Source organism: Diabrotica undecimpunctata, unplaced genomic scaffold (assembly GCF_040954645.1).
Source record: "Diabrotica undecimpunctata isolate CICGRU unplaced genomic scaffold, icDiaUnde3 ctg00001663.1, whole genome shotgun sequence".
Classification (NCBI taxonomy): domain Eukaryota; kingdom Metazoa; phylum Arthropoda; class Insecta; order Coleoptera; family Chrysomelidae; genus Diabrotica; species Diabrotica undecimpunctata.
In genome coordinates, this window is record NW_027312594.1 from 1500 (window position 1) to 17340 (window position 15841).

Here is a 15841-nt window from a genome sequence, read left to right on the forward strand (position 1 = left end):
AGTACCTTCAAGAGGTAAATTTACAAGTTTTGAATTGGCCAGCGCACAGCCCGGACTTAAATCCAATAGAACATTTTTGGGACCATTTTTACGGAAGGGTGAGATCTGGTAATGTGACGCCAGCTAATCTTCAGGACCTGCAACGGTTGTTAACCGTAGAATGGGATAATATCGATCAAGATTATCTAAAAAGATTAATCGGAAGTATGTCACAACGTTGTCTAGATGTTATAAGAGCTAGAGGAGGCAATACGTCTTACTAAATTATCATTAATTTTGATTTTGATTTTTTTTTGTTTAATGCTGTTTGTGCGCTTACTTCTAATTTATAAAATAAATTAAATAAAACCTTTGTTTTTCGTACATTCTGCATTTTTTTTAATACTTGTTACGTAATTAAAAAAAAACAACAGTAAAAAATCTATGTTTTAAATTATTTTTAATATAAAATTTGCAGTTTCATAGGTGATGCGATTCTTTTTTGGCGGAGTATATATATATATATATATATATATATATATATATATATATATATACATATATATATATATATATATATATTTATATATATATATATATATATATATATATATATATATAATTTATATATATTGTTATTATGTATTGTTTGTGAATGATGAGCAATATGTATTTTTAATAATATAATATATAGGGTTTTTATCGCGGTTCTCAAAGAATTAGTTTGTAAGTACTTTTTTAAATTATCTTAATTATATCTATTATGAAACACACATATATATATATATATATATATATATATATATATATATATATATATATATATATATGTCCAACCTAGCCAATGTAAATTTAAAATAAATTATCTTTAAATTGAAATTCTTATGAAACTAATTAAATTCTATAGACAATGTAAAATTTAAACAAACTATCTTCAAAATTGAAATTGTTATGACACTAACTAAATTATATTAACAAAATTTTGTACCTTTCTGTCACTGAATGCCTAAATGAACTGTTTTCCACTATATAGATTCCAATCACTACTCAATGTCTTCGTGCTTCGGTTATCCTTGTTTTTGTGAAATAACTTTTTTCAATTATCAGCTTCACCAATTTAAAATATATTTCTTCTTAAGCATTTATAAACCAGCAAGCAAACCAGCAAACAGCATTTATATTTATTCTTCTTTTCAGTATACCAATATCCAATCACCAAATATATTATATAATTTTAATTTTCAATTATTACTTCTTGCATTATCCAATCACCATTTATATATTACATAATTTTTAATATTTAATAATATTTTCTTTATACTGTTTCTTAATCTTCATTTAACTCACTATATTGAACAATTGGACCTTCTGTCTGACTATAATTGATCTGACTTCTATTTCATGCTAACTCTAATTAACTTTCATACTAAACTGGCCTCATAGTAACTGTAACTCATAACTGATGCCTTGAATCCAAATCACCGGGTATTTATATCTTTTTCCATGTTCCAGAATCATCTAGCAAGAAATCATGTTCGATTTTGTTCCATCTCCTACATGTCTGAATTTTCTGGAACAATCCATTTCGCAAAAAAAGCCATCTCCGGTGATCTAAAGAATTCCTTACTTTTCTATCGAGAGTTTTGTCGACATTTAGGCTTTTCAGATCAGAATATACACTTAAATCAGTAACTTAACATTCTAATTTAATAAACTACACATTTTAAACAACATATTATTATAACCCCACTTTATATTCGTAATAATTATTAATTTCTATCTGTCACTTACTGTATAGTTGGTTGCCTAGTCACATGGCTCATTTAAATATATCTATAACATTATAATTACTAAAATAAAACTTTTTTTACACTTATTACATGCTAATTTCTTAAAAATGCCCTCACATAAATAATTTTTATAAAATTTTCTAGTATATAACTTATTAAAATAACCAAATACTTTTAATATCTAATATTATCTAGTGTATAATTTATAAATTATTTTCTTTAAATACCAATCATCTCAATATATATATATATATATATATATATATATATATATATATATATATATATATATATATATATATATATATAATTTATATATATATATATAATTTATATATAATATATATATATTATATATATATATATATATATATATATATATATATATATATATATATATATATAAATTTTAATATCAAGTAAATGCACTTTAAAAATAAGCTAAGATGATAAACGTGAAATTCAACTAAAAAAAGAGAATCTTGAATGAGACTGCAAAAAATAAACAAAATGGCAATAAAAGCAAAATAATGTTGGTCTTAGATGATCCAAAAAATATATAATTAAAAAAGAAGGTGTTAATATAGAAACAAATATAATTTACCAATAACTAGGATAGCAAATAAAACATAGTGAAAGATAAAAAAGGAGATAGAGTATCAACAGTTAAATAAGACAGGTGTAAATAACTTGTAAATATATAAACACCAACAAAACGAAGTATATGAAAATAAGCACGCAACCACAAATCCTACAACCACTTGTTATAGAAAACGACGTCATCGAAGCAACGAACTAATTTGTATACCTGGAAGCTCTTCTAAACACTGAAAATAATACTATTGCAGAGAAAAACCGCAGAATTTGCAGGGCCACAGATGCTATTGTGCGCTCAATTCTAATTAAATCCATAATTATATCGAGAAGTACAAAAATAAAATTCGACAAAACAATAATACGCCCCGTCCTAACATATGGTTTAGAGACCTGGACTTACCAAAAAGTAATGAAAACATGTTAGGGTGTTTTGAAAGAAAAGTACTAAGGCGAATCTATGGAGCAGTGAATGATAATGGAGTGTGGAGAAGACGATACAACTTTGAACTTTATAGAAGATACCAGGAATCAGATATCGTAAAACATATTAAGATAAGACGTCTGAGGTGGATAGGGCATGTTAAGCGGATGGAACAAAATGACCCAGCTAGAAAAACGCTCCTTGATAGATCCATTGGCCAGAGAAAAAGAGGAAGGACCAGAACAAGGTTTCTTGATAACATCGATGAAGACATGAGAAATATGGGAATACTTGCTTGACGGAGGAAGTCAATGAATAGGGATGACTGGATAGCAATTTTTGAGGAGGCTTGGAGCCACGCAGGGTTGTAAAGTCAGAATGGTGATAATAATATAAACATCCTCAAATCAACTAAAAACACGACATAGAACCAGCCACCATATATCTAATGAACTCTAGATAATTTGACTCAACATATCAAATGCATAACCCATATACTCAAAATAGATATTTACAACTAGAAAACTCTACCATATCCAATCGACAATCATCAAAGAGCCGTACCAAAACCATCTCATCATACGGTTAGATTTATACTTCGAAAATTCCATTGCTTAGTTACGAGGTGTAAGAACATCGTACACATGGTACTGACTTATTAGCTTAGACTTAAAAATGAGTGACTCTTTTCCAAAAACAAAATGTAGAGGAGATTATCAGAGAGGCAAGGACATCCTTGGACTCTATATTTATTCCAAATGGATGTCGGTTACCTTTATAACAGTCCTTCAGGCACACCAAAAGCATAGTAAAGCATCTTTGATAGAACTTACTATTACTATGAGAAAGTTTCATTCGGATTTGATATAAGATGCTTAAATATAGCAATGCCAAATAAATTTTCTATCAATTCTTGGCAAATAGTTTATCAGATCTACCAAAGTTTCGAGAACTTGTATAATTGGTATTGAAACATAAATACATTAAGTCAGTAAGCTCCCGTATGACTAGTGCAGAATATTCAATTTCCATAGAAGTAAAAAACACCATCTTTCGTCATATCTCCCACACCAATAACGTAGAGAAATTAATGGTCGAAGATAAAGGAAGCATATAGAAGTGTAGGGTGATCATCAACAAACTGGACCGATATGGTAGTAAATATATTAATTGAGATAAAAACTTCCTAATTGCAGTACAAGAAACACAAATTGTATACAGATGGAGAACCAGTGTAAAACGAGCCATAGGAACTCTGAAAGAACATGAATATCCACGTTGATGATAACTATAATATACCTACAGAATAGAAGATATGGCATCAAACAATTACTGAAAAATCAAATTACTGAAAAATACAGCTCCAACTACACAACACTAAAAAAATTAAATAAAGATATCCACCGATCAATCCAAAAACAAGTAAAATAAAATAATACAATAAAAATAACTAAAATAATTTAAGAAAACAAAACTTTAAAAGTTTGAGGCGAAATACGAACAACATAGGCAATAGAAATATGTACAAAATATTGGTATCAAAAATGGAAACATAACTACGGATAGAACCAAAATCCTTGAGGTTGTACGCGCTATCTCAGAGTAAATTTATGAGAGCACTGACGAAAGGCAAGATCTGCCCCTGACCAAAATCATAAACCAGAGATTAGAATTATTGCCTGGTTTAATCCATATGAAACCAAAACAGCACTTTTAGAAATGAAAAATAACAAATCCATTGGCGATGACGAAGTAGTGATTAAATCAGGTGGAAATAAGATTATCCAGGCCTTGGCCAAGCTTTTCACCGAATCCATCTACCAGGGAAAAACTACTTCTCAATGGAACAATGCTGTCATTATTTTATTACACAAGCAAGGAGACATAACTGATCTAAAAAAAACTACCGTCCTATCAGTTTGCTTTCACACATATATAAACTTTTCACAAAAATTAGCAAAAAAGACTGGACACTAAGTTCTGTATACATAAATTCTGTATACAGCTAGGAGTATGTCAAGGAGATACCGTCTCTCCAAAGCTATTCACGACGCTTTTAGAACATACTTGTAAGAAGGCACATCTGAAGGAGCATGGTGTCAACATAAATGGAGGGAAGCTTAGATATTTGAGATTTGCAGACGACTTCGGTCTTTTAGACGATCGTATGGATGATGCAATAAGAATGTTTGAAAAATTGTATCGCACTGTCTTGGAGGTCAGACTAAAGATTAATATGATCAAGACGCAAATCATGACTAACCTGGTGCTGAATCGAAATATTGTTGTTGATGGAAATGATATTGTGCAGACTGAATCCTATAAGTACTTAGGGCATGAAATTTGGTTGTCGTAGAAAAAAATACAACAGACGCCATAAAAAAATCGCGTCGCTAAAATGGAATTGGTGAGGACACGTCGCCAAACTATCAGACAACCGATAGACAAAACGTAGTGTCTAGTGGAGACCAAGACAAGATGCACTACGGAGCAGAAGACGCCCACCAACTAGATGGACTGACGACCTAAAACGTTGGATGCAAGCCGCACAAGACAGAGACAGATGGAAAGAGCTGAGGGAGACCTATGTCCAGGATACATCTGAGGGAGACCTATGTATGTATGTTTAAAAAGACGACGGATTTTTTTTAAAACTCGGTATAAATTAAGAAAAAATCATGCCAGCTTATATTTTTACAGCATAAATAAAAAATTAGATACGAAGAAAATAAAGACATAGAACATTTTTTGGATAATTTTCTTTTGGAACGAAATCAAACTAGATATTTAACTAGATTATGAACCAATTACCTAAATAATCAATAGGTTAAAGAAAATAATATAAAATGACCAATAAAACAAAAAGAAATTTATTTACATACTTTATTTTATTTTACTTTATTTTATTAACAAACGTAATGTTGCCTCCATATTTCTATCGCCCATCAAAAAAAGTAGCGGTATTTAAATGTTTAAGAAATTCGAGTAGCCGATGTCCAGGGGCGTCGTCGGTTGTTTCACCGACAAAAATTTATTGATGTTAGTATTAAATTATAATATAATAATAAAATAAGAAAATAATATTGTTTTAAACAACGCCTATCTCAGAGTAAAAAAACTAAATGGTTTAACTGAAATAGTCACCACATTAGCGTACCTCGTCTAATTTTTTTTCTGCAGACGAGCTCTCATTATTACTATCTAACAGATCAATTATAAATTATTCACTCTTTGAAATTAATTGTCTAATTGTCCCAATCTTTTGTGTTGTTCTTTATTACCTACATGATTTACTGCTTTTTTCCAGTCAGCACTTGTGATCTGTGATAGTTCATAACAAATTAAATCAATCACTTTCACGTCAAATTTTTGAAGAATATTTTTCCTCTAAGTGCGTTTTTTTCTTGTCCTCAAATAAGTTATATATAATTAAAAATGCAAAAATAAGGTGGTAACCTTAAAACAGTATGGCCCATGTTCTGTTGCAATCATATCCAGTATATATTGTTTGTCATAAGTTTTTTGTACGAAGCACGTAATTGTTTATTATTGCAGTTCTCTTCAAAATACAAATCATTATGTGAAAGGAAATCTTGTAGTTCCTGTTTTAAAAAACGAACTGTCCAGAATCTTTTTAGAAGGCTTGAGTGATAGCTGGCATTGTCCATAATTATCGCACTGCTGGTACTTTACTTCACTTTACGAATATATAAGAATTTTTATTCTGACTAATTTACATTCTCTCTGATTCTAATCTACACTACATTTTCCTATTTATTATTTCGCAAAGCTTTAACTCATTTGCCAACTCTACCATTTTAACATACAAAGTGCACAATAATCATTCGAGAACTTTTATTCGGAGGTTTATCAGTCTAGCGGTATCGTGTGTTTCTGTGTTTCATATCTTATCTGGTCTAAACAATAAATTTTTTACTTATAGTTTTAACATTCTTGAAGTTGTTTTAAATAATGTAAACGTCAATGTACTATTCTTTTATTCTCCATAATAGTCTTTAATGTATAGCAGGTTCTTTCCATCGCAACAAACTTGGGTAATATAATATCGATTAGTTTTCCATTCTTTTCATATTCTGTGTAAACTAAATTCTTTAGACATTTAGCAATCACGATATTAATATGTTTAGGTTTTCCAGCATTTAATCTTGTTTAATCTCTTTCTGAAACCAATTTTTACAACAATGTCGTGGATAGTAGAATACGGAATTTCTGTTAGAAAGGTCGCTTTTCTTATAATACTGCCTTTACAATTATTTTCAGTCTCATTTTACAGATTTTTGTCAATGTTCATAATGTTCATGGATTGGTTAATGTCAATCGTTTTCTTTGGAAGTCGTAAACTCTTTTCTACAGTTTCAGTCTCAGTGCCGTTGTTTTTTGTATCACTTAAACGAATGTCGATTATTACATTTTCTCCTCTACTACTTGGGTTCTTTTGCTCCCATAGACGAGAAACTGTAGGTGATTTTACCATGGTTAAAATATTTTTTTATACACTGATACACAGTTTCAAAAAGCAAACAACAAAAAATTCTACGATTATTACGACCATCTCAAAACAACGAAATTTCAACACAACTCAAAATTGAAGCAATGCACATCTATAAACAAACTCATTGAAAAAATGACAAGTAAACGAAGAATTTGTAAGTCCAGTTTCTTTACAGATCAGCACATGGCAGTATTTCAACAATCGCGTTACTTGCTGAACAGGTTGGCTGCCGACGTCCAGTATACTGGACGCAAGGGTTTCTTTTAAGAGCCTACGTCCACTAGACGCCATTTAATGTTAAATATACGTGTTTCTTTAAACGGTGGGGTCTAGCACTAAATTACAGATTTTACATTAGATTATTACAAGAAATATTTTAGGTAACCGATATTTTCGGCCTTTTCAATATGCACCGTTAAGTTTTTCAAGCACTTTAAAATTGCTACATTATAAATCAATGACAATCAGTATGAATTTTTTCGTTTGCGAGTAGTGATCTATTTTTTTTTGCGATGAGTGCTAACGAAGACGATTTGAACATGCCAGGGTAAGTACTTTTATTCAGTTTATTAGGTTTTGAATTGGTTTCAGGAATTATGTAAATTAGAGGTGATTTCATGACTTTATCATAGTATGAGAAAAGTTAATTTATAAATATGAGTAATTTGCAGCACATATTGTTTTAGGTGGAAATATATGAATTTCGTTTTATTGTTTTCCTTGCAGTTTTATTATCCGGCTAAATAGATTCTATTAGTATATTAAGCGATGTTGCCAGATTGTTTTATATTTTTTTCAAATTCATTTAGTCTCTTTTTTATCAAATATATTATTTGTTTTCAGACCAAACAGTCTACTAGAAAAAAGAAAGCGTGAATTTAGGGATAATAGAAATAAACCGTTGACATGAGCAGAATTAGAAAAGTATTGGAATAGCTATAGTGAAAGTGAATGAGATTCTTCTAGTAATGATGACGTCGCTGACGAGAACTACTGCATCTCAAATGCATCCAGTAGAAGCAGTTTAAACTCGAAAAATTCAGCAGAAAATAAACCTCTACCTTTTTCTGACTCTGATACCCAAAATAAAGATCCAGTAGCAGGTAATTCTCCAAGAGTATTACCTCCAGCCAATAATTATAACAATGACAATTAAACAGATACCGAAGAAAACTCTGTTGATATCCCTTTTACTGGACTACTTTTATCAATTTTTTGACGACAACTTTTTTAACAGTTACTAATGAAACAAATAGAAGAGATAATGAGGTAATTCGGTAATGTCGTAATAGTTGGTCGCTAAGAGAAAATAAATGGAAAAAATATATCTGTCGAGGAAATAAAAAAATTTACTGGCTGTCTCAGTGGCACAGTAGTTTTCACACAACTCTCGAAACAGTGGAGTAAATATCCGCTGTACTATCATCCGATTTTTGGACATACGATGTCCAGAAACAGATTACAGATGATTCTAAAAATGTTACGATTTTCTGCTCTATTCTCTAAATCAAACTAATAAAATTTTTAAAGTTCGTTCAGTTTTAGATATGATATTGGCAAATATCAAAAAAATTTTCTATCCCGGACCAAATTTATCAATAGATGAGTCTGTGATAAACTGGCAGGGGCGCTTATCTTTCTTTTAAGCAGTATTTAGCCATACGTATGGTATAAAATTATATGTACTAACGACTAGTAATGGATTTATTATTCATGTTCTTGTATATGCAAGCAAGGGTACAATAAAAAAAATTGGCCGTTTCTTATACTCATTCTTTAGTTATGACATTACTTTCCGACTATTTAGAAAATGGTCACACGGTATATACAGATAACTACTATACCATTGTGAGTTTGGCTGAACAATTATTGAAGAAAAAAAATCAAATTGTTTAAGAACAATAGGGGAGGACAGATAAAGGAAATCCCTAAGAGGTGATGAAAAAAAGCTAAGAAAATGAGAACTGGTCTGGAAAAGAAAACGGCCAATTTTAAATACAAATTGCAAAGATAAAAGAAACGTTAGGATGATAACCACAAAACATAAACACGAAATACCTAAAAAAAATTTAAGGTGAAAGAGATACCAAAAAAATAAAACCGTTGTGTGTAGATGATTACAACAGACATATATGTCCGGCATAGACAGATCGACCCAAATGTCAGCTTAATATTCAACCCTCCAAAAAACAATACATTGGTATCGAAAAATATGTTTTCATTTAGTGGATTTGGTTATATGGAATGGATGACACATAAACGAAAAAATAACAAATACAAATATTCTACTTCTAAAGTTTAGAGGAAAAGCTTTAATGGCTTTGATTGGTGAAATCAATAATGTAAAACAGGCCAAGGTTCGGAGAACTTTTTGTTTGAATTATTTTTAAGTAAATCCTCCGACATCAAAGGGCAAATGCCGATGTTGAGATGTCGTCAGTGCAATAAAAGCAAAACAAGATATTTTTGTCCGGTATGCAGCGAGCGACTGGGTCTTTGGGTCATTCTATCTTTCAAAGATTACAATCTGAATAAATAAACTAAATGCGTTTTTTATTTAGTGCTTTCTATATATATTTTTTACTCTATGTAGAATTTTATTTTTAATTTGTTTTTTCTTAAACTCTGCTAATTTCCTTGGTTTGTTTTGTTTCTTGATAAAAGTTCAAACAGTTGTTTGTAATTCTTGTTATATTCTAAATACTAATGAAAAAAATCAGATTTTCTGTGTTACCAGTTAACTAAACGCTGGTAACTGGAATGATTATTGACAACATATACCGAAGTCCAGTAACTAGACAGTTGTTTAAAGCTGTCAGTTTCAGAGATATCTTCCAAACATGTCAAAACTAAGTCGAAGTTGACTTATTTTTATACATTTATTTCAATAATAACTATTGGCTTCGGGATAGACATTGCTATAATCAAGTTTATATCGAGCCTGTTAAAGTAAACACTTATTAGTAGAGTAAAGTGCCCTAATATCGGATACTTTTTTTTGAACCCTAATATTAGTTTTAATACGTCAATTAATTTACGAATAGTTTAGAGCAAAACAAGTAATAGACTACAGAGAATCATTAATTGAACGAAAATTAATCATTTCTACGAATTAAAAATCAAAATTGAAATTTTTATAAAAAACGGTAAATTTAGACTAACAAAACAAATGTTCCTAATACCGGATATTAGAATAACGGGATAAAATTAGCCATCTAGGCAGAAATCACAAATATATGTGTCTTTTTTGTCTACATTGGTGCAGTCGGTATGAGCCCACTTAAAACACTTTGAGCACTGAATCCATTGTGCGCCCGAGGTATCTTCAGAGAAGAGTCCAGTACAAAACATACATTCTGCTTCCTCTTCCTCAATGTCACACTCCATGTCAGAATCATCATCTAAAATTAATTCTTCATCTTCTTCAGATGAACTAAAAGCTTCCTCTTTCTTAGCACTTTTCTTTTTTGCTTGGTTGTAATTGTCTTCTTAGCAATAGATTATCCTTTATTTTTATTTGTTTTTTTAAAAGGCTCACATTTGTCTATTTTAAATTTCGGAATTCCCTTTGAAATACTTTTATTTCTCTTCTGTTCTGACAAACTACTTTCTAAGGCATCTTTGTATGGTATACCCGTAATCAAGGCAGCAGATCCTTTTCTGGACTTTCTTTCATTAATACTAGACTTGTAAAATGAAGTGATGGGTAAAGGGCTAACATCTTGAGGCCACACTATTGAATCTCTGTTATTAGAAATGTTCTTGCATGATAAATCTTCCACACATTTTGTCGCATCAATACTTCTTGGAGGAGTTACATGCTTCATAGGAGTAACTTGGTTTTCTTGTTCAACCTCTGGTAGATTTGGAACTGGAACTCGGTCACCTTCTGCTTGATGGTGAATGTCAAAGTCATGTTCTCGAAAAATGTGTTTATTAAATGGGCAAATGCCGCTCTTTCGAAAACCATTTATAGCGATTTCGGCTGTAGCACATCTTACATAAGCTCTTTTAAGCAATTCGCAAACTTGTTACGAGGTGACTACTCTTCCAGTGTTGTTTCATAGCCAATTTTCAATTTCCTGCGAATAGTAGGTTTTAAGAGGATCCGTGATATCAAGGTCCAGCGGCTGCATTTTGTGAGTAGAATGCTGCGGCGGACTAAGAATAACCACATGGTTTTGGCGCGCCAAATTTATCGAGTCAATGTTCCGCGTGTGGGAGAAGTGACCATCCAATATTAATACAACTGGATCAGCTTCACTTGGTTTAACGTGGCTAATAAAATGTTGTAACCAATTGGTGAAAATGTGACTCTGCATCCAGCCAGACACATGGCAGGTAGCTATTGTCCCTGGTGGAGCGTCGTTGAGCAATTCTGCCTTCATATTTTTTCGGAGAAATGACCATGGGGGCACAAAACCACCAGCCGCATTCATACACGTAACCACAATCACTACTGATTCTCTTTGTGCAGAAGTAACGGCCCCTATCTGCTTTTTACCTTTTAAGGTGATTATTTTGGTATGCTTTGATTGTACAGACGTTATAGCTGCCTCATCTACATTATAGATTCGACAGGGTTTAAATTTCATCTTCTCCATCACAGGTTCCAAAATTTCAAAAAAATTATTTACGTTTTCTGACAGTTGATAAACCCTGTGGTCTCCTAAACGTTAGTTCAGGATGCCTCTTTAAAAATGACTGCAGCCATGTGTAACCTCTTTTTTTTCTGATTAATTGAAAACGGATGTTTTAAATTGTTCCAAATAACTAATTGAAAAGCTTATCTTCAAATATCAGAAGATCGCAGTCCGTAAAATCTTCTATCCATTTCTAGGCAATAATCGACCAAATCCGCTTTAATTTCTTTGGAAAATTATCACCTGTTGTGAAGGTTATGTTTATGGATTAAAAAAACCTTAGTAATCCACTGTTCACATCCACTTAATTAAAGTAGACATATTATAGACTAACTTAAACTACATAGTCAAATTTAAAAACTTACCTGAATGTGTAAAAATTTCGTTTACGACTAGCACGTGTAAAAACTCGTAATGCAAAAATTTGGATAACTTACTTTAGTGCCATCTATGTTTTACTAGAGACGCTAAAATATTATTTGACGACCTGGGTTTAGCTTCATGCTAAACTGGACATAGGTTACTTGTTAATCAGATTACAGGTTTCTTTAAAACAGAACTATCCGACAATAGGCAACTATCCGATATTATGGCACTTTACTCTACAATTAAACTTATTAGACGATAAATAAAGCAGTAGAAATTAAACTTTTTTTCTACTTTTAAGAAAAGTAAAATCATTCTTCTTCTTCCTTTGTCGTCCCCATTAACGGAGGTTGGCGACCACATTTTTAAAAGCTTCTCTGTCTTTTGCAACGTGGAATAATTCGTCTACAGTCATGTTTGTCCAGTATCGAATATTTCGCAGCCATGACTAGTAAAATCATTAGCGGAAACAAATTCAAAATTATTCTGCACATTATACTTGAAGCAATATTGAGTTAAAACATCTCATTTTTGGAGGTAAAAAAATATTTTAATCTGTCTGGAATAAAAGTGGTATTTGTTTAAATTTGTCAAAGGACAATAGATAAAGGGAGGCCACTTTTTTATATTGAACTGTAATTGTAAATTTTTTCCAATAAAAATATAGTAATTTATTTAAGAAAACAGCTTTATCAATAAAAAGTGTTTCAGTACAAGTTCTTTATGAAAATGTGAAGTTTATTTAATACTATTCTAATTAATAAAGATTTATCACGATTAAGTCAAGTAATACTTTAAAATAATTGTTTTCCTATTCCTTTTAACACATGAATGAATGCCACAAAAATCACCCACTCAATCCTTCAAATCTCAACAGCCCACTGGCTTTTCCTTTATACCAATATGAAATTCCAAGTAGGTTTTGGAGATTGCATTTGAGAATATTATTTTAAAATATTGCTTTTCTACGCATTTATCGTACATCTAGTGTCAGCTTTGTGTCCTAAAAGCTTCGATGTTTCTAAAAGGGTTGTGAACACGGATTTTTACTTACAATTTTTTTATGAAAATCGTATGTATTTTAGCTTAAATTCAGTAAGTAGACCTAGGATTAGCTTAAGATGTTTATCTATATTATATATCTATATATAATACATATAATACAGGAAATACGCTGAGAGGTCGAAAGAGAAGTGAAGACATTACAAGAAAATGTAACGTAAATTGTATAAATGAATGGACACCAAATAGAAAAATAGAATGGAATACCCACATAAGATGAATGAAGGAGACCATATTAGTCACCAATCGGCAGAAGAAGTATCGGACGATCGCACAAAAGATGGATTGACAACCTTTCAAAGAGGTATTAATCCGCCAATGAACAAGCAGAATTGCTTTTAAAGAGAAAGAAGAAGAAGAAGAATAAATTAATATATATATATATATATATATATATATATATATATATATATATATATATATATATATGAAAATGACTAAGTTTTCGGGAAGAACCGCGTTGAATTTAATGCTCGACGTTTTGGCACCCATTTTGGAGCCATTTTTAAGATGGATACGGTTCTGTTCGAGTTCGGGGTCTGCCTACTTACCTCACTCGTGACGTACCAGTATCATGTTCTGTATGAATATAAGAACCGTCAAACGGCACTGACGTGGTCTGGGCTGACGTGGTCTGAGCTGACGTGGTCTGAACGGTGTGGGTTAGGGTGGGGGGGGGTCGCTGAAGTAGCGGTCGCCATGTTGCCGGCAGTCGTTTAGCGTCATCGCGCGTATTTAAGCTGTTGGGCCGTTATTTAATTTCGATGGCTTCACGAATAATTCTCGATTTTAAGGAGCGGATGAAAGCAATGGTTTTTGCTTTTTCGAAATCTATTTTGTGGTCTATCTGAATATGATGTTGGCCACGAAATGAAGGTGAGCAACTGGAACAAGGTATTTCGTAAACACCATGGTCTCCATTGGGGATTTGGTATTTTACGGATCTAACAAGATTGGACAACTTGAGTGAGTAGTGAAGATGGTTTTGATTTTTAGAGGGATAGAAGTTCTACTGATCTTGTCAGTGACACCTTTAATAAAAGGTAGAAAGATTTTGTGTTGATCCGGCGGCAAGGTTTCTTTTTGGATGGAATGGGGTTTAGATGTTTTTGAATGCTTCTATTGATTTGGGTTTTGTGGTAGCCTTTTTGTAAGAGTGTTTGTCTTATTAAATTGATTTCGGATGACCTTTGATTATTGTCGCTAAGTCTTATAGAACGGAAAATAAGAGTGTTGATAGCTGAATTGAGTTGGGCGGGGTGATGATGTGACTGGGCATTGAGATAACGGTTTATATGAGTGGGTTTCCGGTACACGGAATAGGAAAAACTGTGAGGCGGGTTTTTCTAAATAAGAACATTAAGGAATGGCAAAAACGCTTCAGACTCAACTTCCATCGTTAATTGAACGCCGGGATGTATTCCTTTCAGGTGGGAGAGAAAGAGATCTAATATGTCTTTACCATGGGGCAAAATGACAAAGGTGTCATCAACGTACCGTAACCAGCAGGTGGGCTTGAGATTTGATGAGGACAGGGCTACTGTTTCGAAATGTTTCATGTAGATACCAGCTAGGGAGAGAGGGGGGATCCCATTGGGGCACCTTTGATTAAACGATAGAAATGATTTTGGAATAAAAAATATGTATTAGACATGCAGTGTTTTATAAGAAATAATGTGTCTTGGGGGATTTGATGTTTAGAGTCCAAGATGGAAATGGTTTCATCTATGGGAATGTTGGTGAATAAAGAAACAATGTCCAAACTAACTAGTATATCTGAGGGTGAAATAGAAATGTTTTTCAAAAGATCAATTAAAATGAAAAGAGTTTTTGATAAAGGATGAGGCGTTTTCGACTAATGGATGTAAGGATAAAGCGAGATGTTTTGTCAATTTCTGAGTGGGGCAGTTGTATGCACTGACGATGGGTCTTAGGGGAACATTGGGCTTATGGATTTTTGGGAGGCCGTATATCTTTGGAATTCAAGATGATCCTTCTCTGGGTATAAGAGATTTTTTTGATGTCTGGAGGTAGAGTAGATTTAGTCGTTTTTTTCTAAATATGTAGTGGGATCGTTTGAGACGAGTTTGTATTGTGTGGAATTGAGAAGTTCGAACATTTTGTCGAAATAATTAGAAGAGTTGATAATGACGGTAGCATTATCTTTGTCGACCGGACGGATGACAATATTAAGGTTGTTATAAAGTTCTTTGAGGGCACGTCTTTCTGAAAGACTGATATTTGACGGTAGGGGTTTGGAAGTACGAAAAATTCTGGCGACATCTTGTCTGGCAATTTCGCCTTGGTCGCAAGGAAGATGAGAAATAGCTTCTACAGTTTGACAAATAATTTTCTGTGTTGGAATGGAAAGAGGAGTAACAGAAAAATTTAAGCCTTTTGACAAAGCTGAAGCTGAATTTTGGTATTTTCGAAGTCAAGTTTGTGCTTCCTGTCAATCTCATGCTTTGTG

At 32.2% G+C, this 15841-nt stretch overlaps 1 protein-coding gene across 1 annotated transcript; it reads right to left on the reverse strand.

Moving 5' to 3' along the window:
* Positions 1 to 11361: 11361 nt before the first annotated feature.
* On the reverse strand, positions 11362 to 11904 carry LOC140431667 (uncharacterized). Its single transcript, XM_072519556.1, has one exon. The coding sequence runs from the start codon at positions 11902 to 11904 to the stop codon at positions 11362 to 11364; it is 543 nt and encodes a 180-aa protein (XP_072375657.1).
* Positions 11905 to 15841: the final 3937 nt, after the last annotated feature.